This window comes from Protopterus annectens, chromosome 12.part0, assembly GCF_019279795.1.
Source record: "Protopterus annectens isolate FY-2018-M chromosome 12.part0, PAN1.0, whole genome shotgun sequence".
Lineage (NCBI taxonomy): Eukaryota > Metazoa > Chordata > Ceratodontiformes > Protopteridae > Protopterus > Protopterus annectens.
Window position 1 is genome coordinate 210,326,676 of NC_056746.1, and position 21,786 is coordinate 210,348,461.

The 21,786-nt window shown below is 38.2% G+C and overlaps 1 protein-coding gene across 1 annotated transcript in view; it reads left to right on the top strand.

Annotated features, from left to right (window-relative positions):
* The window catches only part of LOC122816453 (uromodulin-like), a 559,619-nt gene that overhangs the window by 173,426 nt on the left and 364,407 nt on the right, over positions 1-21,786 (top strand). The window contains exons 5-7 of the mRNA XM_044089260.1: positions 8,397-8,635; positions 8,728-8,850; positions 20,424-20,604. Coding sequence (XP_043945195.1) covers positions 8,397-8,635; positions 8,728-8,850; positions 20,424-20,604 — 543 coding nt within the window. The remainder of the gene's footprint in view (positions 1-8,396; positions 8,636-8,727; positions 8,851-20,423; positions 20,605-21,786) is intronic.

Genomic DNA, 21,786 nt, shown 5'->3' on the forward strand with positions numbered 1-21,786 from the left:
ATTTATTAAGTTACTTTTTATTTTATATTTTCTTCAGTTTGCATGCCTTGTCAGGAACAAAAGCATCTTTTCAGTGTTAATTGAAAGGCACTCTCTAATTGCATGGATCCATCCTTCCTCCCCGACTCTCTATTCTATTCTTGGTGAGATCCCAGGAGAATAATATTATGTAGTAATTGGAGAAGGATAATTCTCTTTTAAATTAATGCAAGGAAGACAAAATTTGCTTTGGGAGAAGTTTTATATTCTGCAGGAGAGCAAGCATGCCCTGACGGTATGTACCCTCAACTATACTTCCATGTGCATTAAAGATGAAACTCTGTTCAACTCCTCCTTTTACTGTAGTGCTCATGTCCGAGGGAATGTTGTCCATCAGCATCCATCAAAGGGTACTGCGGCAACAGCAAAACCTTACAACATTCCACCTACAATTAGCTGCGATTTGACAAAGAAATGCACTAAAAAGGTTTTTAGTACTAATTGGTAGTCAGTTCTCTTAAAAATGACTGTTTCTTAGCTCTAATAAAGGCAGAGTCATGTATAATGTTTGATGACTACCTACACTAAAAGATAACAAAACATGACTGGTAAATTACAAACCTAGTAGATTCATTTACTCATGTAGAATACAAATAAATGGCTTTCATGAATAGTAGGGATTTCTTCTTATGGTTCAAAGTAGTTGAAGTATCACTTTTTTTCCCCTCTATTTTATTTTGGTTTGCTGAATACCTGGCAAAACTAGAATACATTTTAAATATTGCATTTAGTTTTCATTCTGACCAGTGAGTTTTAATAATCCCTGGTATTTTGTTTCTCTGCATGATGCATTCTGGTGGGACATTAAAATGTGGTAAGTAAATAAATGCATACCTTTGTGCATACATTAGTGTTGCCACCTATCATTGTGGCTAAAAGGAGTAAGGCCGCACCTCTCGCATTGCCAGTAACCCTGCCCACCCTCTCTTCTGCCCACATTCCACCCATTTTGTGACATCACTATGATATCACCTGGCAGGGAAAGCCCTCTTTTTCCATTCCTGCTGCCTCCTTTCAGCTGATTTACTATGTTTCTCTGTAAAAAAGCATAGTAAATCAGCCGATTTACAAACTCTGATAGTCTGTTTCCTTTTTTTGAAACAGAATACTGGAGTTTGTACAGTGTTTTCCCAACTACCGGAAAATCAATTTGATTTCCGGATAGTCCAGAAAAAAAAACGAAGGGGTGGCAACCCTAGTATACATGCATACAAATTGCAACTAATGTAAAGCAAATGAATGAGATTAATAAACATGGCCAAAGAGGAGTCTATATTTAACATCACAAAAAGGTTGGAAAGTGGGCAGGGAGAATGGAGGAGATGAGTGGGGTTAGGAGAGGTGAAAGGGGTGTGGACTTGGTCCAGTTTCACCTACAACTAAGGGTGGCAACCCTAGGGATGAGCCGTGTTTTACATGGATGGGGAGTATTACCAGAGCTGTGGTATCCTCTGTGTGCTATACCTGTCCCTCCAAACCATTCTGCTGATGTTACAGAAGAGGTTTAGATCCCTGAACCATGTATTTCTGAAGCCATTTGACTTGCTGATGTGCAGCAAATCCATCAGTACTGGGTCAGTGCCTCTTAGCAGTTTGTAGGATACCAAGTATAGTGACAGTGCTTTGAGGTGGTCAGTGTAGGACATATTGTTTAGGCCCTGTATCCTTTTAATTATGTATCTTTTTGTTTGTTCCAGTTGTTGCATGTCTGGACAGATACATGCCAGAGGGGGTATTATGCTCAGTGACTGGCCTAATGAGGACTGAGCAAAGGAGGACAATGACGTCTCTAGATCTAGTTGCAATCCCTTTGTTTATAATCTGTGCATTATAGAAGAACTTATGACAGTCGACACATGTTGGTCAAAAGTTAGGTCACTATCCGCATAAGTTCACAAATCCTGAACAACTGGGTCAACTCTCAGGGGTGTATTGTCAATGTGGTAGTTCCCTGAGGTAGATGGCTTCCCAAGGATATGATAATACATTTTTCTGGAATTTAGTTTCAGTCCATGATTCTGGCAAATATTATTTGTTTGGGACAAACCTTACTGCAGGATGGCTAAATCATTTGAGGATTCACTAACTGCTTCTAGCTTGCAGTCATTTGCAAACATAATCAATCAGAGCTCTTTGGTATTGGCTTCAGAGAAGTGGATACCAAGCAAGAGAGGTACCAGCATCAGACCTTGGAGGAATCCACTGGTGACTGCTTTCTTTGGGGAGGTAACTTCCTGTGTTTTGATCTTTTGTGTTCTATCTGGGAGCCAATTAGCAATCAAGTGGGGACAAAGGGGTTTATTCCAAGTTTATTTAGCTTTACTACTATGCCCAAGTGAGAGAGTCTGCCAAAAGCCTTGCCCAGGTCAAGACATGTGGTAGTAACCATTTTTCCTTCATCTATTACTTTGGTGACCTTTTCAAAAAAGTTCACCAGGTTGAGTAAGCATGACCTGCCCTTGATGAATCCAAATTGAGAGGGTTCCAGTGTTAGGAGGTTCCCTATGTCCTTATGGATTAGCTCAATGATAATACTTTCCTTGGCTTTGCATATGAGACTGTTCAAATGTAGGGATCTGTAATTTCCTAGGTGTCTGAAAGATTCTCTTATATGCATGGAAAATGACTGTAGCTGTTCTCCATTCACTAGGTATGAAACCTGTATGAAGGCTGAGAATGAATAGTGTTGTTATGAAGGTAGCTAAATATTGCTTCATGCTATTTAAGATGCATCCAGAGATATTATCAAGACCCATTGATGCAGTAGTTTTAGCTTTTTATAGCACATTCAGGACTTGGTCTTGTGTAATAAATGGAGGTAAGTACATTTCAGGTATATCTTGTGGGACATATAGAGGGGAGCTGGGGGTAAAGTTTGAGCAGTATTTATTGTCCAGTAGGGTAACTATATCTTCAAACTCAGAGTAGGAAACATTATTTACAATCTTGTCAGTGCATTTCTGCATTGTGCTTCCGAGATTAGAAACATACCTAAAAAAGGCCTTGTGATTGTGTTTGGCAAAGGTGGTTATTTTAGTCTCAGACTTGGCTTTGCTGGATTTTATTAACCTCCTGAGTTATTTGTTTATTTCAATGAAAAGGGCTCTATCATTTTGGAAGTTAATCATCTCACTTTTAGTTAAAATTCTCTTCCTTTTATTGTAAAGCTTGTTGATATTATACTTCAACCAGGAATTTGATTCTGAGGTTTGCCTTGCACTTGTTCCTGCAGGGTATGGCTGCATCTAGGCATCTCTTTATATCTTAGTATAATGCGGTGGTGTATGCTTCATGAACTTGGAGTTAAGTATGTTTGGTCATGATCTGAAGCTTGCGAATGTATCACTTACGAATAGGTGGCTTGTCTTAGAGAAATTTCTAGAGGTACCTTGAGTAGAAGGGGTCTTTGTTTTCAATTTCATTTCAGAGGAGATGGCTTTATGGTCAGACCTGACAAGTATTGAAGATATGCATGTGATGGTTTTATATGGCCCATATTAGTAAAGACCAGATCAAGACATTATTCCCCCTCTTGGGTACTCTGACGAATTGTTACGGGGCATTTGTATTGACAAAGTTCAGGAATCTCTGTGCTTGTGCACTAGTCCTATACTATAATGGGAGAGTTTCGACCACCTAGGAAAATGGTATTGGGTTTAATACTGAGTGATTCCAGTTCCTTTCTGATGATTATTTGGACATAAAGAAGCTCTGGTGCATCGTTCTGCTTTATCAGCCTTGATGTGACTCTCTCCTGGATGAAGATTAAGATATGCCCAGCTTTTTTCCCTCCTGTGCAGTAGCTGGTTGAAATGAGAGGAAGGCGTTATAACCCTGCACAACTGGAGTGGTCTACACCATTTTAAACCATGTGTCAGTGACTACACAGACTTCTGCAGCCTCCAGGGTGAGGATGGCTTGTAGGCAGCAGAGTTTCTTTTTCATATTTCATATTTTCATAGTTTTCATATTTTCCTTTGCTATCTTCATTATTGTGATAGGTTTATCAGGATGGCATAATTTAAAAAAGGCATTATGGGATGGACAAGTCTTGGCCAATAATTGAAGCCATAGAGGGGACAGATGTACGGTATCCCTGGCAAAGCAGCATGGTCTCTTCATCATATCTTTCCAGGTTGACAAATATTGGACCCCCTTTGAATGACACCAAAAACCTAGCCAATTACTGAAGTCAGATATGTTTGACTCATATTGTGGCATCATCCTTTGGAGAAGGTAGAATGCTGCTCAAAGCTAGGCTCATGCCTGCCTGGGACACATACTTTGAGAGCTCCATCATACCTGTCTTCATATAGTTTAGGAAGGTACATCTGAAGTCATTGACATGCACATGTACTATGACAGAGTCATACCAGTACTTGTTGTTCAAAGGACTTGAGTGTTTGTGTGATCGGATGGATCCTGACAACAGACAAGCAACTAACCATCACTATTTCTTTGCTAAGCATGGTAAGAGATACCATCTGTGTGTCTTACAATGGAGTTACCTATAACTCGAATGTTTGGTTGTGTAGATGCCTGCGGTTGCATATATGCCTGCCTTATGGGCTGAATATCTATCACATTGGGTCATTTTGTGCTACATCAGGCAGTAGACAACTTGCTGCGTGTGCTTTGTGCCTGTGTTGTGTTTTGGAGGGCTTTGAAATTTAGTCAAGTTAATCTTTAGAACCTCTGCATATGAATTATGTGTATCGTGATGGCCTTGGTGATGTCTGGTGTACTGCTGATGATTTTAGTTTCTGCATTGATGGTTTGTGAGAGTTTTGACTCCCAAGGATGTTATATATGTATATCTCTCACACACTGTGTTATTCTGTTTGAGTACTAGATGATCATCAGATAGTATGAGGCAATTTCTACCCTGTGTCAAGATGCATCTGAATCAGGCTGGCTAGGGAAGTTGTGGGAAAATACTGGTCCATAGTTTTGAAAGGAATGACTTGTGGGGGGAGGCAGGGGTGACTATAAATGCTTGGAGTTCATTTTGTTTAGGATACTGTTTGGGTAGGCTTTCTGCTAGGGCATGGGGAAATGCCTTGTTATTTGGTGGGGATTTACTGCAGCTGAAGTTGTGTTTATCTGCATTTGGTTCAGGTTATTTTAGCCTCAAACCTGTATTTCTAAGGTTGTATAGGTTTTGCAGGTCTCTTAAAGGAAACAAAAAGTCTTGGACAGACAACTCAGTATAGAGTGAGTCCAGTGCTGGTGGTGAGGTGACCACAGCTCAGTGCTACTTTTTCTTTTTCCCTTTTTAATGAAAAGCTTATTTCTCACAGTTCAAAGCTTTCCACACCTTCTCAGAGTCTTGAACAAAAGATCTAAGGTAGGCATAGCGTTGTGTTAGTTATATCAGAATAGCTAGAGAGGGATCCAATCAGATAAAAAACACTGGAGCTTTGTGACTTCAGAACCTGTAGCAAGTCACAGTTCTCTTAGTCCTATGACTCTGAGCTACAGGTCAATGACCCCAGGGAGGTTAGAATTTCATAAACCTTAGCTTTTACAGTAGGGGCAGGGAAAAAATGTAATTAGTGTACAAACAGTAGGGAACAGAATGTATAGCAGTACTGGGGCAAACACAAGAATATGGAAACATAACTGTAACAGAAAGAAGGCCACTGGAATGCAACTTTAAGAAGGAAAATGAGAAGCAGACTGTAAGACTCTAGCAGCAAAACTGGACTGTAAACAGCTGTAGAAGTACAGAAGCACAAATCTTGCAACAAAATTTACAATACTGTCACTGCTGCAATCCAGACTATAGTCTAAGGCACCAGACTAGGTAGAGATTTACCAGTAGTACTGTTTATGGAAGAATTCAGTGACAAATGGCCAAATGAGGTTCAGATCCTGCAATTGTTCACAATTCTCTTACATTGGCAAATTAAACTAAAAGTCTAAGATGCAGACTGAGTTCAAAATACAACCCGTAATGTAAACATGATGTTCAGTTCTTGCAGTAATTACAAATTCTCCCACACCTGCAAATGCAGCTAGAAGACTAAGGTCTAAGAACAAATTAAAAAATGCAAACAGATAAAGGATGAAAAAAATGCAAAGTACACACACATACGCACACAACAAACAACAACAACAACAAAAAAAACAATATCACCACTCATGCCACTATAAGCACAAGTGAAAATATTCAAGCTGAATTGAAATAAAATAGGTTTTCTCCTTTTTGATGAGAATCTCATTTCCCACAGTTCAGGGCTTTCCATGCTTCTGAAAGTCTTTAATTTTTAGAAAATATGCGACAAAAAGCAAAATGTATAATTTGAAAGTCCATTGCATTGCTCTCAACCTCTTAAATCAAGTATCAAGACAAAACACCTAGCATATTGATGGCCAAAGGCCCCAAATGAGGGAGTTTTAACTGTTCCTTTCAGTTGTTTAAAATTAAAAGAATGACATGATTCATTTAATGAAGAACAAGATGACCAGACCTCTAGTTGATGCACTTAGTGACACTCTCTGAGATTCAGAAAGGCTTAGTGTGATGCATAAGCCTCATCTTAGAAGGTTTTTGTATCATACTAAAGCCTTCTGGTTCATAAACTGCTTTACCACTGAGGTTTGTCCTTAATGGGGGCTTCATCACATATGTGATTTCCCAGATGAAACTGCATGCTAATGCAGCAGTTCAGGGGAATGGCTACTGCTAATTAGCTATGTGTTCCTCCCTCGGGATGTCTTTGACTCTCAATTTGCCTGGTCAAATGATTTGATGAGTAAAATGTTACTCTAGGAGGAAAAAGTGAATGTCGTCAAAAGATGGTGGTCACCCATTCATTCTTATAAAGGTAGCTATAGTGCAATAAAATCCAGCAAAGCTATGGGGGTATGTGGTGGTACTAGTGTCTGAGTGTGTTTAGGTATATGGACATGTGTGGACATGTCTGTGCAGAAATAAATGAAGCTACATAAATGTGTGTGTGTGTGTGTGTGTGTGTGTGTGCACGCACGCGCGCACGTGTGTATCTGTGCAAGTGCTACTGTGTGTTTATCTGGATGGTCACACTAGGGGAGTTTGAAAGGGATTTGTGAATTTATGTTTGTGTGAGTATGCCTGCTTGAGTGGTTGCAGTATGGAAGATAGGTATAGATGGTAAGACTAGATGTGTGTGTGTGTGTGTGTGTGTGTGTGTGTGTGTGTGTGTGTGTGTGTGTGTGTGTGTGTGTTTGGGAGAGGAATGTCTGGGAGTGTGTGTGTTTGTGTGGGGGGCATGTGTGTGCTTGCAGGGTTGTGCTTGTGCTATTATGATGCTAGGGAGAGTAAATGTACTGTCAGGTCTAGCAGTAAAGTGTTCGATTCAGAGCAGTGGCAATCAGCTATTAACAAGGGTTTTCAAATTGCAACTATGTCAATGTCTATGAGTCTGAATTTTTATAATTCATGACAATTAATAAACCTTGTTGGGCAATTAGAATTGCTGGAGAAAGCTTCACTGAATCCCAGGATATAATAGTCAATTATTTGACAGAAAAACACTAATTCTATGAGAGCTAGAATAAAACTTTCAGGAAAAATCAAGGATATCTTACAAAAACAATGAAAAATGAAAGGAGTGCTATCCCAAAAAATTAAAACAAAGTATAGATTTTAAGGCATTACAATTTTAAGTAAGTGGGGATGGTGATGGAAAGGATATTTAAAGGATATTTAAAATGAGATATTGTGTAACATTGTGGGAAGAAGAACAGTGGTTGAAAATTAAGATCATAGCTGAATGGTTAAACATGTTGAGGCATATTAGAAAAGATTCCAAAATAATACTAATCCATAATGCAAAGAGCACCAAGAGCTGATTTCCTTTTTCACTTCATGCCCATAGCTATCTAGATGGGCTTATTTATGCACATATATTTATATGTATTTATTTTTATATCAGTTATTTTGATACAGTGACAGTCATTTCCTTTCTGAGCAGAAATTTCAACATTTCAAAAGAGAAGACATGAAAGAGGCATTTCAACCAAACTGGTAGCAAGCGAAAACAAGACATGAGCTATAACCCTTTTGACACTGCCCAGAACTTTTGAAATATTCCAATACTGGATGTTTTATAATATGACTGCCATTGTAAATACAATATTTCCATTTACTTCTGTTTCATGTTACAACTAGAAAAGTTAAAATATAACTAATTCAAGTTGTCATAATTTTGTGTGTATTTTGCAGAGAGTACTCAAGTCATTTAATGCAAAGTTATGTACAATAATTAAGCATGCAATACATAAAAATGAAAAATGATTGGGGATTGCATTACAAAATATTTATCATTACATTTGTTATTGGAAAGTAAAGATGTTTTAATGTTATTTCTTAGAGGTTGGTCCCAGCAGATCTACAAAGTCCAAAGATGAGTTTGCTATGTTCTTTGACAAAATTAATCCTAATGGTGGTGGGGACTGTCCAGAGTTATTCCTGCAAGGACTGAAGCTGGCTTTAGAAATGTCACCACAGCACTCATTTATACTGGTCCTGACTGATGCCTCTGCAAAAGATTATAGTAATGTTGACCTTCAGCGTAGCGTCGATTCATTAATTGAAGAGAAGAAGCCCAGAGTACGTAAAGTATAAAAAGAGCTTTTCAGTTTGTATCAAAGCAGTATACTATAGTGGATGTATTACACAACTACTTTTCTGCACTTTTTCAGGTATTTGTTCTTGCTACTGGACTTTGTGAAAGTAAAGATAGCCCAGAATTTGCAATATACAGACATCTTGCAGAAAAGACTTCTGGGCATGTGTTGCAAATTGGAGTTGCTGATATTGGTAAAGTAAGTTGATTTACTGATATCCTAGCTATCATTAAACAAGAAACTTATCATTAGTGTTGTTAAAATACTAAATTTCTTAACATTTTATATTCTTTTTTTCTTTTTCTCATATTAATTAAAGACTAACTAGTATTTGAGATTATAATACTGAAAATTACAACATACACTTCTTTAACATTTTATATAGTTACAATATGTTAAAATGTATCAATATTTGTTTACTACAACTTATGAATTAAAAATATTGACTGATACACTACTGTATACGATTAACAAAAACTAATTAATCTGTTTCAGACATTTAAATGCTACTCACATAAGTTTTCTGATCATTCAAACTGAAAGGAATTATAACTGTAGAACTCTATACTAAAGAGCATGCTATGGGTATTTGCAAAACAGTTTAAGAGAGAGTGAGACAAATATTTGCCCTGTCTGCTGTTTGCATACAGAGAGGTACCCCAGGAATCCAAAGGTATTTCACCCTTTGAGTTGCTGTATGGGCATAGGGTGAGGGGGCCTTTAGATTTGATTTGTGATGAGTGGGAGGGTTAGTGTTAATCCCACAAGGAGTCTGTGTGACAAATGCCCTAAACCTCAGGACAAGGCTTAGGGAGCCCATGGGCTTGGCCCAGGAGAATGTGCCAGGAGCCCAGGAGCCCCAACAGTAGAAAAAGGTCTGGTATGACAGGAGTGCTCGAGCCCAAGAGTATGCTGTGGGACAGTAGCTTATGATGCTCATTCCTGTCAGACACAATAAGCTGCAGGCAGCTTGGGAAGGACCCTTCAAAGTGGTAAGGAAGGTCAGTGAAATTAACTAATTGGTAGAACTGCTAGGCAGAAGGCAGGGGCACAAATTGTACCATGTTAACATGATGAAGCCTTACCATGATAGGAAGGCCCTTATGCTAAGTATTTGCAGTGGTTGGCAGGAGGAGTCTGAGGGGGATCTGGTGACTGATCTCCTCAGTGAGGATCAGACTGACACCTCAGTGGAAGGGATAGCAGTGTCCCAGGGGCTATCCCCTACCCAGTTGGAGAAATCCGGGCAGTGTTATAGAAGTCTGGGGACATGTTCACTGGAAAACCTGAATATACACACCTAGTGCAGTACCTTAGCAAGGTCAGCAATGCCAATGCAGATGGGATCTCAAGACAGGGTATGGGTTAATGTATTCCCAGACAGGCTAATTTCTCTCAAGCCACATTTCTACAGGGTCACTGGAAAATCTATCTTGACTCTACAAATGAGGGAGAGATATGATGATGTGAGGTAGTGCCAGCTATGCCAGAGAGCATAGGGAAGTGCATGTGTAACATATGACAGCATAGATAGCTGGAGTTTTGTAAAGAATTATATGTCATTTGTATACCAAACTGATTTGTACAAATGTTTGTGTTGAAAATGTATTGGTAAAGTTGCTTGTGTTAAAAAATGTATTAAAAAAAGTGGGTCCTTCTGGACAGAAAAGTAATACACCTGTATGTCAGACTGTATTGTAACTGTTGAAATTAATATATTGTAACAGAGGATAGTAGAAGAGAAGTTAATCTCAGTCCAGCTAACTTTGAAAAATAGTCTGAAATTAAATTATCTGGTTTAGGCTGTAAAATAATTGCATCTTACAGTTCTGACTGCAGCCAGAGAAAAATGTCTGAGAGAATCCTGGCTTAGTAGCTGTGTAGGAATTGTGGAAGTGTTAAAATTGTTTTATAGCTTTTAGATACTGTAACACATCTTGCCAAAGCTCCATGTGTGTGTATTATGACTCACATGTGCAAGATCCTGACTCAAGTTTCTAGTAAAGGGGGTAGTGTGGAAACCAGTGTTAGTTGACCAGATGTGATGTAATTCTATAGCCAGCACTGAAATGATATTTAGATATTAGTGAGAGATGTCACTCCACTCTCAGCAGTCTGTTTATGAAACCTGACAAAGAAGGACCACTCACCTACTTCATTTTGCCTTGCTCTAGTAAGTGAACTAGGGGACAGCAATTCTTTTAGATTTGTCAGGAAAATATAGTGAGATTAGTTAAGTATTGTTTTTGTGTATCTGTGTGAACCTTTCCATCTGTGTTATTTTTAATATTTCCTGTGATTGAAAATCTGGTGTTTATTGGGGTCTATATTGCAACATCGAACGCTAAAAACAGCGAACAATGTTTCATCGACACATTTTCAGTGAAAGCTGAAAATGTCGAATCCACAGATCAGCAATTTCTTTCCTAGGGAAAGAAATTGCTGTTCCAACCCCCGAAAAAAAAAAAACATTAAACACTTTCAAACACATACAAACATACCCTAATCCTAATTATACCCCCCAAAAAACAGTAAACAACTAAATACACATATGCACATAACCCAACCATACATTTAACGAAAAAAAAAACAGTAAACATTTTAAACCATATGCACTTTCCTTAACCCGCACCCTAACCCTAAGGTCAGTAACTCTCGCACATTTACATAAACAGTTCCAAACACATACACACTTACCTTAACCCTAATTCTACCCCCCCAAAACAAAAGTAAACAGCTGAAAACGCATACACATGTAACTCAACCATACATCTAACACAAAATATAAAACAGTAAACACTTTCATACATATGCACTTACCTTAACCCGCACCCTAACCCTAAGGTCAGTAACTGTTGCACAATCACGCTCGGGAGCTATACTATACAAGGGACCACACTACACTTCAGAATATGGCAAAACAATGAAGCGGTCAAGTGACTTCTTTCCCAGGGAAAGAATTCGCTGAACAGCTGCTTCACTGTTTTGCCTGTTCGCTCTACATGTGTCGATGAAAACGCATTCGACAAAATGCGTTTTTGTTGTACTCATAGGAACCCGTTTATTGTACATAGATATTTAGTATTTTCATGTTTTTTTATTATTTATTATTAAATATATTTAAAATTTTCATTGCGGCTGGTCTTTTATAGAATATTTTAACCTTTGAGAGTACTTTTATTTATTTGGTGACACTGTGGCTGATCCTGAAAGCGCTGCTGTTTGGTCAACATTACCATTGGTATTAGTATTAATTTTATTCCTGGTAAGAGCCTTAGAGTAGCTGGCTTTGTGGGTGTTCTGGTGGCAGTATTTCTACCCTATAGCCTCGCAAAGGTGGTAGAGCTAGTAATGCTGTGCCAGCCTTTCCCAGGTGTGTGTGTGTGTGTGTGTGTGTGTGTGTGTGTGTGTGTGTGTGTGTGTGTGTGTGTGTGTGTGTGTGAAAGTGTGTGAAAACCAAAGCTCAAAGAGAGTATGTGTCTCATCTACTTTAAACAGAGACACTGAGAGCACTGATTTTACAGAGAGGGTGGTGGAGGACTTGGCTTGGAATACCTGGGTAAGGACTTAACTCTATAGCTGTGTCAGTGGAGAGTCTTATTTGGGGCCTGTAGACAGAGAGAGAAACCCAGCCCCAGGATGGGAATGTTTTTCCTGTGGGCTCTTAAGGGAAATTGTGCTTGGTCCAGAGAGCTGCATCTGGAAATACTGTTTGTATCTACTTTTGTTTCAAGTGATTGTCTCTCATGTGTCAGTGGTGAGGAATGAGGTTCCTTGATTACTGGCCCAAAGGAAGGACGTCACACTGAAATCTTCTAATTCACACCTATTTATCCATCTAACAAAATAGACTGTATTACTAAAATGTGAAGATAATAATTAGATTTCAGTAGGATTCTATTGGGTTTACCACGAAAATGTAGAATGCAGGTTCAGCAAACATGGGGATGTCGAAAGTCATTAGGCTGCTTCCCACATTGCCAACCTGCACTACTTTGAGTGTTTAGTACAGCGAACAGCCACTGTGCACTCACACATATGACTACAGAAGGTTGTCTGTAACTATAAGGAAAGTGAACAATGGAGGTAAGGAGGAGATTTGAGTCTTGATTAGATTTAGGCTATGTTAAAGGATTACAAGCATGTACATTTTGTAGAGGTGGAGGGGTGACATTTGAATTGGGAGAAGAAGATGAGAAGGGGCTGGATCTCGTTTATGCAGGTGGATAGACATTCCAAGAGATTATTATCCATAATGTAGAGAGAATGATAAGTCCACTGCAGTTTTTTTCAAACACGGAGGAAGAAAATAATTGAGAAGGAATGCAATCTAAGGGTCTAGTTGGAGGATATACTTATAAGTAAGCTAACAATGGCAAGAAAGACATACTGGTTCAGTAGTGTATGCGAATGTGGAATCCGTGGAATAGCAATAACTGTGGGCAGAGTAAAATGTGCACTAAATCTGTCAGCTAGGATATTAGCTATTTCCTTTGGGTCAGAGTGGCAGTATTATTGTGGACTAGGTCCAACCATTGTTGGGTGTTAGTTCTTAACTTCCTGATATAGTTAAAGAAAGATTTGTAGTTATTTTTAATTTTAGTTGCTACTTTACATTCATATTCAGTTTTAAGTTACCTATAGCTCCCTTAAGCTTTTAACGAGTTTGCTGCAAAAACGAGTCTTCTTGTAAGCATTAAGTAAATTTGTTCTTGTTATATAATGTATTTATATGAATATTCTACAAAAGTGGTTTGTTTTTAAATCTTTCATTATATTTGGTGCAGAGATAGAATACCTTATCAGTACAACTGTTTAACTGGGAGTAGAAATCAGAGGCATATGCAGAGGCTTTGGTAATAGGGATCTATCAGAAAAGGATTACAGCGAAATTTCTTTAATTCATGAAGTAACTGAAAATAGTTTACAAGAAGTGGCCATATTTGTGAGTATAAGATCAAGCGTACTGTGACCTCTAGTAGGATATTTAACTAGCCAGTTTATTGATGCATAGCTGAAATCCCCTGATAGCACAGTGTGGGGGATAATAAGTATTTCAACTCAATTGTTAACATAGTTACCGTGCTCAGAAGTAGACATCCCGGGTGTTCTATAGCTAGCTATAATGTGGTAATTCATCTTGTTTAGGGTAATTTAGTCATCTAGGAGTTTAAATGTAATGTTCAGTGGAATCTGTCGTGAGGTGATAATATCTGCTACTCCTCCACAGCTGCCAGTGGGTCTGAAGACATAATAGACACTAAACATAGGAACAGAGGGAGTGTTTTCATAGTGATGAAGTCATGTTCCTATAACTACACATATACAAATATGTTCAAGTTGTATAACAACCTCATTGTCAGACATCTTTTAACTTCTGATGTTGAGTAGAGCCACTTTAATATGCTCCAAATTAGAATTTAATAGGCTGGACTGTTCCAACAGATGATCTCCATGTAAAAAGTCACTATGAGGTCAGCAAAAGTTTTAGCCAGAATGCAAAAGCCATGGTAAATGAGGTGTACTCCATCCCTGGCAAAGTAGGAAGGCTTGCCAGCCATCTCATCTCAAGCTAACTCATACAGGATCCCCCTAGAATGATAGCAGCTACACAGACAATTATTAAAGCCAATCATCTTGTCTTTGAATCTTGGCCTCATTCTGGGTAATGCCATAATACAAATCAAGACCAGTGACTTTCCTGTCCCAGACACATACACTAGAAAGCTAAGTCATGTCCTTCTGCATGTCCCTCTGGATAGAGCATCTAAAGTCATTCACCCCCAATGAATCGCTATTAGTTTATAATCATATTAGCGAGGGTGGAGGGATTTCAGAGCCCTTGTTACGTCCTGGAACCTGGTTCCAGAAAGACAGCTGTCATCCAATTCTTATCCAATATGGTGAGGGTGTTGTCCTTGTATCCAACAGAAGAGTTACCTATTATGAAAACTTTACACTTTGTAGATGGAGTTTCACTGAGTCTTAAGGACTTGGAGTCTGCAACCATATGACTCTTAGAGGTATGTGTACTGGCTGTGAGAGTGCAAGGTGAAGGTGGATGTGTTGTTGTCTTAACTAAAAGCTGGTGTTTCTTAGTCCTAAGCCTGAGAGTACTGGGCAATGTTGTCTTAACCTTAATTTAAGTTGATTAAGTAGAGATGCCTTATGGTATGTGTGTGTGTGTGTGTGTGTGTGTGTGTGTGTGTGTGTGTGTGTGTGTGTGTGTGTAGGGGGATAGTTCTGAGATAAGAAGGTGGTCTTCAAATTCAGTAAATACATACAACCCTCACCTATTGAATCATGTGAAGTAGCAATAAAATGTTTTCAGTAAGCATAAGGCAGTTGCTACACTGCCTCAGAGTACCTAGTGCTGTCAAACTGGCTACAGAAGAGACAAAAGCTGACTGACATTCCTTGATGATCAGTGTGGATAGAGGAGTGTGAGAAAACAGGATAACTTAATAACTTAACCCTTGATAAAAAAGGGCTTTTTCTTCCCATGACCCAAGTGAAATCAACTCCAAACAGCTGCTTCACTTAGCAGTAAGTGTACTGAGCACATAGTATCTCTAATAATTCCTGCTGCAAAAGTTAACACAATCTCACTACCAAGGAAACTTCTACAGCTGAATTTCACTCCAGTTGCAAAAGTACAAAAGAAGAAAGACCTTCAGTTGAAACCTATGTAAGTCAGTTTCCAAGAATCAAATTAAAGAAATATATTGTTTTCCCTGTCTTCTGTATCAGTATGTTCTGTACTGTAGTGTTGAATCTGCTGGAGTGACACCCACACCCACATACCTTATACTGCTGAAGGTGAAGCTAAAGTAACACTTTAGCTTATTTTAATGTAGCAGTGTAAACATTCCATGGAAAATCCAAAAAATCCCATGACAATAAATGCTGTGAATCACTTCAAGTAGTTAAGAGTTTGAAGACTTTGCCTTTGTATTTATATGCATTCTACCTCATTGGTTGTTTTAGTGGAAACCATCGGGGGGGGGCTACATTCCATTGAAGTACCTGATTGGCCCTCCCCTCATCTCAGTTGTTCTCCAGCTACTTTTGCCTTTGTGGCTTCAAATTCAGAATCACTTTTTCTATCCCAGGACCCAAGTGAAAACACCTCCCTCCATCTGCTTCACTCTCCAGTAAGGTACATTGCATTTTTTTTTTGAATTTCTTATCAGAACTGGTCTATTATTTTATTTTGGTTCAACCCTGTATTAAAAACAATCCCAAATGAGCTTCTGTGGTGTTACAAACTGGCTAAGTGTTGTCTATTAAATACATTAACAAGTTACTACTGCATTTTGCCCAAGGATTCATTAATAGCACTTACTGTTTTCCACTGTATTAAACTCTGGCTACGTGTTGTTTTTCTGTTGTTAATGTCTAGCAGATGTACTAGCAAGTTTCTTCTGGCTTTCTGCTCAATGATTCAGTGAAAGCACTTAACCTTTTGCTTTATGAACTGCAATCAAGAAAATAACTAGTGTGTACTGAATGTCCAGGTGAAAACCAAACTTCAGAAAAAACATATACCAACGGGACAACCACAACTGAAGACACGGCTTTAATAAAAATGATGATAAGAACAGCAGCAAACAAATTCCATGTAAAAATCAGCTAAAAAAGGACAAGCGCTTTCGCATACAGCTTCTTCAGATCCTATAAGAAACTAAAAAAGCATGAACATTTTTAAACTAACACTTGACCTATCAAAAACAATAGAAAATTGCGCCAAAAAACAATGACATCATTTCCTTATACAATCAATGCAACTTCCTATGTGCCTTAAGCCTCCGCCCACTCAAAATGGATTTGATATTAACCTGACTATTCAACCCTGGATGCTTATAAGCTTGCATCCTAAGAATCCATTTTAGCTCCATCTGCTCCAAATAGTTGTTACAGTCACCACCTCTCACATTTTTAAAAACATGTTGTAACACCCTAAAAGAAAAATCATGTCCAGGGCATTCAGATTGATGTTTGGCAAGGGCGTTGTTTATATCACCCTTCCTCATATCTGACATATGTTTGTATACCCTGTCCCTCAAACGTTGGATGGTTTTACCACCATAGAAGCAGGGGCATACATCACATGTTGCTAAGTACACTATAAAGCGGGTAGTGCAGTCTGCATAGACTCTGGGAATAAATTCAAACGCTAAAGTGGGGTGTTTATATATTTGTTGTTTAGTGAAAACCCTGCACACACTACAAGACCTACAAGGATAAGTCCTAGTGCGTTGACTTGACTGTCCAGGGCATTTAATATCATTGCACAACAACCATTTAAGATTGTTGTTGCTTCGATAGATGAAATATGGTGCGGCCCCTACTAAGCCAGTCATTGCAGTGTCCAATGTTAAGATAGCCCAATGTTTCTGTGTGATACATTTTATAACATTGTTATTGCTGGTAAAATTAGTTATAAATGAAGTATGACGTTTTGTCTTACTTCTATTGATCATCTTATCATCCCTAACCCTCAAAATCGGAGCATTGACTATCAATGCTCGATCTTGAGTGGTACTAGGTTTGGTAACATTCTGTTCCACAAAGAAGGGTTGAAAATCACCCAGCCTATCAACTTCAAGACTATCACATATTTCCCTAACAGTAGTGCCATTATATCCCCTATCAATAAACATTGCCTCCAGAGTATCAAATTCCCATTGCATGTCACCCTCATTGTTACAAATCCTGGACACTCTAGTGAATTGACTTTTCACTACACTTGAAAACACATGTCCAGGATGCATACTATCTCTAGATAGAAGGCTGTTACGCCAACATGACTTTCTAAACAGTGTGGTGCTAATGCCCCCTATTGCATCTTTAGTTACTGATACGTCTAGGAAGTCTAGTTACTGATACGTCTAGGAAGTCAATTAAAGCTAAAATGGATTCTTAGGATGCAAACTTATAAGCATCCAGGGTTGAATAGTCAGGTTAATATCAAACCCATTTTGAGTGGGCGGAGGCTTAAGGCACATAGAAAGTTGCATTGATTGTATGAGGAAATTATGTCATTGTTTTTTGGCGCAATTTTCTATTGTTTTGATAGGTCAAGTGTTAGTTTAAAAATGTTCATTTTTTTTAGTTTCTGACACGATCTGAAGAAGCTGTATGCGAAAGCGCTTGTCCTTTTTTATCTGATTTTTACATGGAATTTGTTTGCTGCTGTTCTTATTATCATTTTTATTAAAGCCGTGTCTTCAGTTGTGGTTGTCCACCTGGTATATGTTTTTTCTGCTTTATGAACTGCACAAATACAGTGAGTTAGTTTCCATAGTGTGTTGCCAAGTGTTTATTTTTCTCTACTGCTAATCTCTAGCATATATTTACTATGTTTTTACTGGTTTCTGCTGAAGGGGTCAGTTGTTGTGCCTGCTTTTGTCTTATGGAACAGCACAGTTACTGGCTAGTCTAGTCAATTGTTAATAATAAGACAGTTCTGTTTGTGACAAAGAGTTGGACCATTGCCTATTTTTCATATCTGTTTAAATTCAAGCTTCTTATTCTAAAGTGCTTAAATGTCACATTTGCAGACTGTATGTTGTGCAACAAAGAGTGGGAGCTAACTAAGATAGGCATTCTGCCTTTCCTTCTAAAATCTGTAAACCTCCATTTCAGTAATCCCAAACTTGCATATCAACACATATCTCTTATTAGCTACTTTATTTTCCACCCGTCTTACTTAAACTGTGGAATCCTCCATTTTAGTCATCCTAAACTTGCATACCTGGACATGTCTCTTGTTAGCTGCTTTATTTTCCATCTAAATCATCTCAAAAGCTATAAAGTAGAAATGTACAACTGTGACATATAGTGTACTACTTATGTTGTCCAAACACTACTTAATGCAGCAAAGACAAATAGCACTTTATCTTCCCAGTTCAACCATCAAACAATCCTAATTATTATAATCTCTCACTCCCAGTGTACTGAGCATATAGTATCTCTAATAATTCCTGCTGCAAAAGTTGACACAGTCTCACTACCAACGTCTACAGCTGAATTTCACTCCAGCTGCAAAAGTACAAAATGAGAAATGCCTTCGGTTAAAACTTACGTAAGGCAATTTCCAAGAATCAAATTAAACTTGAAGAAATATGTTGTTTTTCCTCACTTCTGCATCAATGCAGCTACTACAGCACAATTTCAGGACAAACTCATTGCAATACTGCTTGTTGCATTTAACTTAGGTGTATGTTAATAGTAATCCAGCAGCTTGTGTTATTGCCTTTAAACTTATCACTTGTTTTACCTCCGGTCTCATTGCAGTTTTACAGATAGTTTTCCTTGTACTTATTCAACAGTAGGCTAACTTATGGTGTGATGCCTGAACGTTCAAGCTGTTGCCTACCATTGCCCTTAGATCTTTAATGATGGTGTTATTTTTTATGATGTGCTAATTTATTTATATCATTTTTGCCAGGTTTCATGATGTTACATTTCTTGATGCCAATGTTTTGCTTCATATGACACTTCTCATTGTGCATAGTAAATACGGTTTAAGCATGAACTTTGCTACCTTATTTTTACACATTTTCCCTTTCCAGAACCATTTTTATGCAGCATGAATTGTATGACCACTGCCATAATTTCACTGGCTCCATTTCTTGCTTATAAGCTTTTATGTTGCCTACGTTCCTGTTGGTTAGGTCCACGCTTAGTTTGTTTCAGTCCAGTATGTCAGTCACACTTGCTTATTATTTATAAAAGAGAGGTAAAATCCAAGAGAGTTTGTGCATATTGCCTGCATACTGTTGTGTGCATCTTTTTATGGAGCTCTGAACTGTGCGCTGGTTTGAGCATAACCCAATTATTATTCATACTTATTAGAGTATTACCGTATTGACTGTGCTAATGTACTGAATAGGCAAAGACTGTGGCCAATAATATACATCACTGATAACTATAGAAAGAGGTTTCTGACTTCCTCAACAGGAAACATGTTCATAAACTGTAGAAACAGGTTCCTACCTCACCCAATAGGGAACATGATCATAAATCCCCCCTCACCCAGTATACAATCACCATTACCATCTGCTTTCATATTGTGATAATCAGTAAGAGAAAGCAGCACTTAATTCATCAAGTTGTGTGCAAATAATTCAGAGGTGTGTATTATTCCTGTAAGCATTTCCATTCATTCCTGCTTCATAGAAAATTTACCCCGGGGATCACTCCAGTGGATCTACTCGATAGAGGCACTAGGAACTAAGGTTGGGTGGCACGATGCCAGGGTAATCCTATGGGCTAGGCTTGTAAAGGCTCTAGGGCCATTAGCTTAGTGCATACCTATGAACAATGTTTTATATAAATCTGACAATTTAGCAATATAAGTTAATGACGTGAATATAATTAGTAGCAGCAGCTGTTAATATACTTTTATTTGAGGTTCCCCAAAGTTTTTTTTTTTTTGCCAATACTTTCTTGAATTCTGTGGAAATGTGTGTTGCTGGAAAGACTTTGGAAAGTTAGTTTGATCACTGCTGCTAGCCCTTGATGGGGTTTACATTTCTGATATTTTGGTTTGCTGGCTCATGCCGTACCAAAGTATCTGTTTTGCACTGCTGTAACCTTTACTCGGACAAGAAAACTTTTTAACTTATAAAATTAGTCTTGTAAAAAGATACTGCCATTTCTACATTAGAGGACACTAACTTATGAGACAGAAATGACTTCACTTTAATAAATCAGTTAATTTATTTCACTACTTTGATGAAGTAAAAAGCTGTTTTCTTCCCAAGGTTTTTCGATACCTGGAGAAAATACTAATCCGACCAGTTGACAGCACTCAGCAGTTATTGTCTAAAATATATGATTTCAAAGGAACTCATACAGAGCCCTTCACTATTGATAACCATCTCACTTCATTGATGATATCAACTGATGGCCCTGTTACCCACATTGGACTTATCAGTCCTGAAGGTAAGTGCTACAAGTAAAAGTCTAGCAAGAAATGGAATTCAGTCTAGACAACTGTGTTAATGGCATGAGTTGCAAAACATGACTAGCATCTGTAATGTGACCAGATATGTGGATTTACTGATGCAGGGAAAATAATGCTTGAATCTACAAATAAAGAATGATGCTACTCAATATTTTATTTTATATTCTACTTGGTAATGACACTAATGACAGCTTTATCATTTTGCATGCATAGATAAAATATACATGTACATATGCATACTTCTGAATCAAAAAAAAAAAAAAACTAAACTACTGCTATTAACCCCCAACTCCCCCCACCTCCCAAAAAATACCTAGAATATACAAGAAAATTAATCCTCCAGCCAGCCAGTTCCAGAGTGGTGCAAGTGCACTCCCTTGCACCTACCTGCGGGCACACTAGGATATGAGTATGGGATGAAAGTGTTTATCTCAGCTGATGTACTCACATGTTTTTATTTATTAGTTTGGTACAGACATATATGACTCTAATCAAGAAACATAATCAGGTGTTACTCCAAACCTGTGCCTGAAAAGGGAGTGTGTGTTAAGTGGGCTTAGTTAGTATTTTTTTATCCCTACCATCAGCAATTTATGCACATTCTACCTCTATCATCAGCCACTTATGACAGTGTGTGCGTCTTTGCTTTATCTGAAAGCAGCCTAAACCCACCATATTTATGTAACTCAGCACTGCTTAACACTACGGCTTAACATAGGCTTCATACACTTTACACACAAAACACATTCACACACATACAAACATGCACATTTGCACTCTCTAACACACACACACACACACACACACACACACACACACACACACACACACACACACACACACAGTATAGTGGGTCTCAGCCCACCTTAAGCAACCCCCAAACCCAAATATACATTTTATAATTAACTAATTTTGATTGTCAATGCATCATGGAAGTTCATAGTTCACTTAAGCTGTAAAACATACAAGTGAATTAGCAGTTACAATCATTTAATACAAACTTAAACAACATATTACCTTGGATGTGAGAGGCTCCACATCCACCTCGGCTAACCTTCTGAAAAGAATGGAGATGAAGTTTCTAACTGAAATGTGTGAGGGAAATTTCTATAGTATTACATTCCTGGAATCTCTTTGCATTACTGATTCCAGTAATTTAC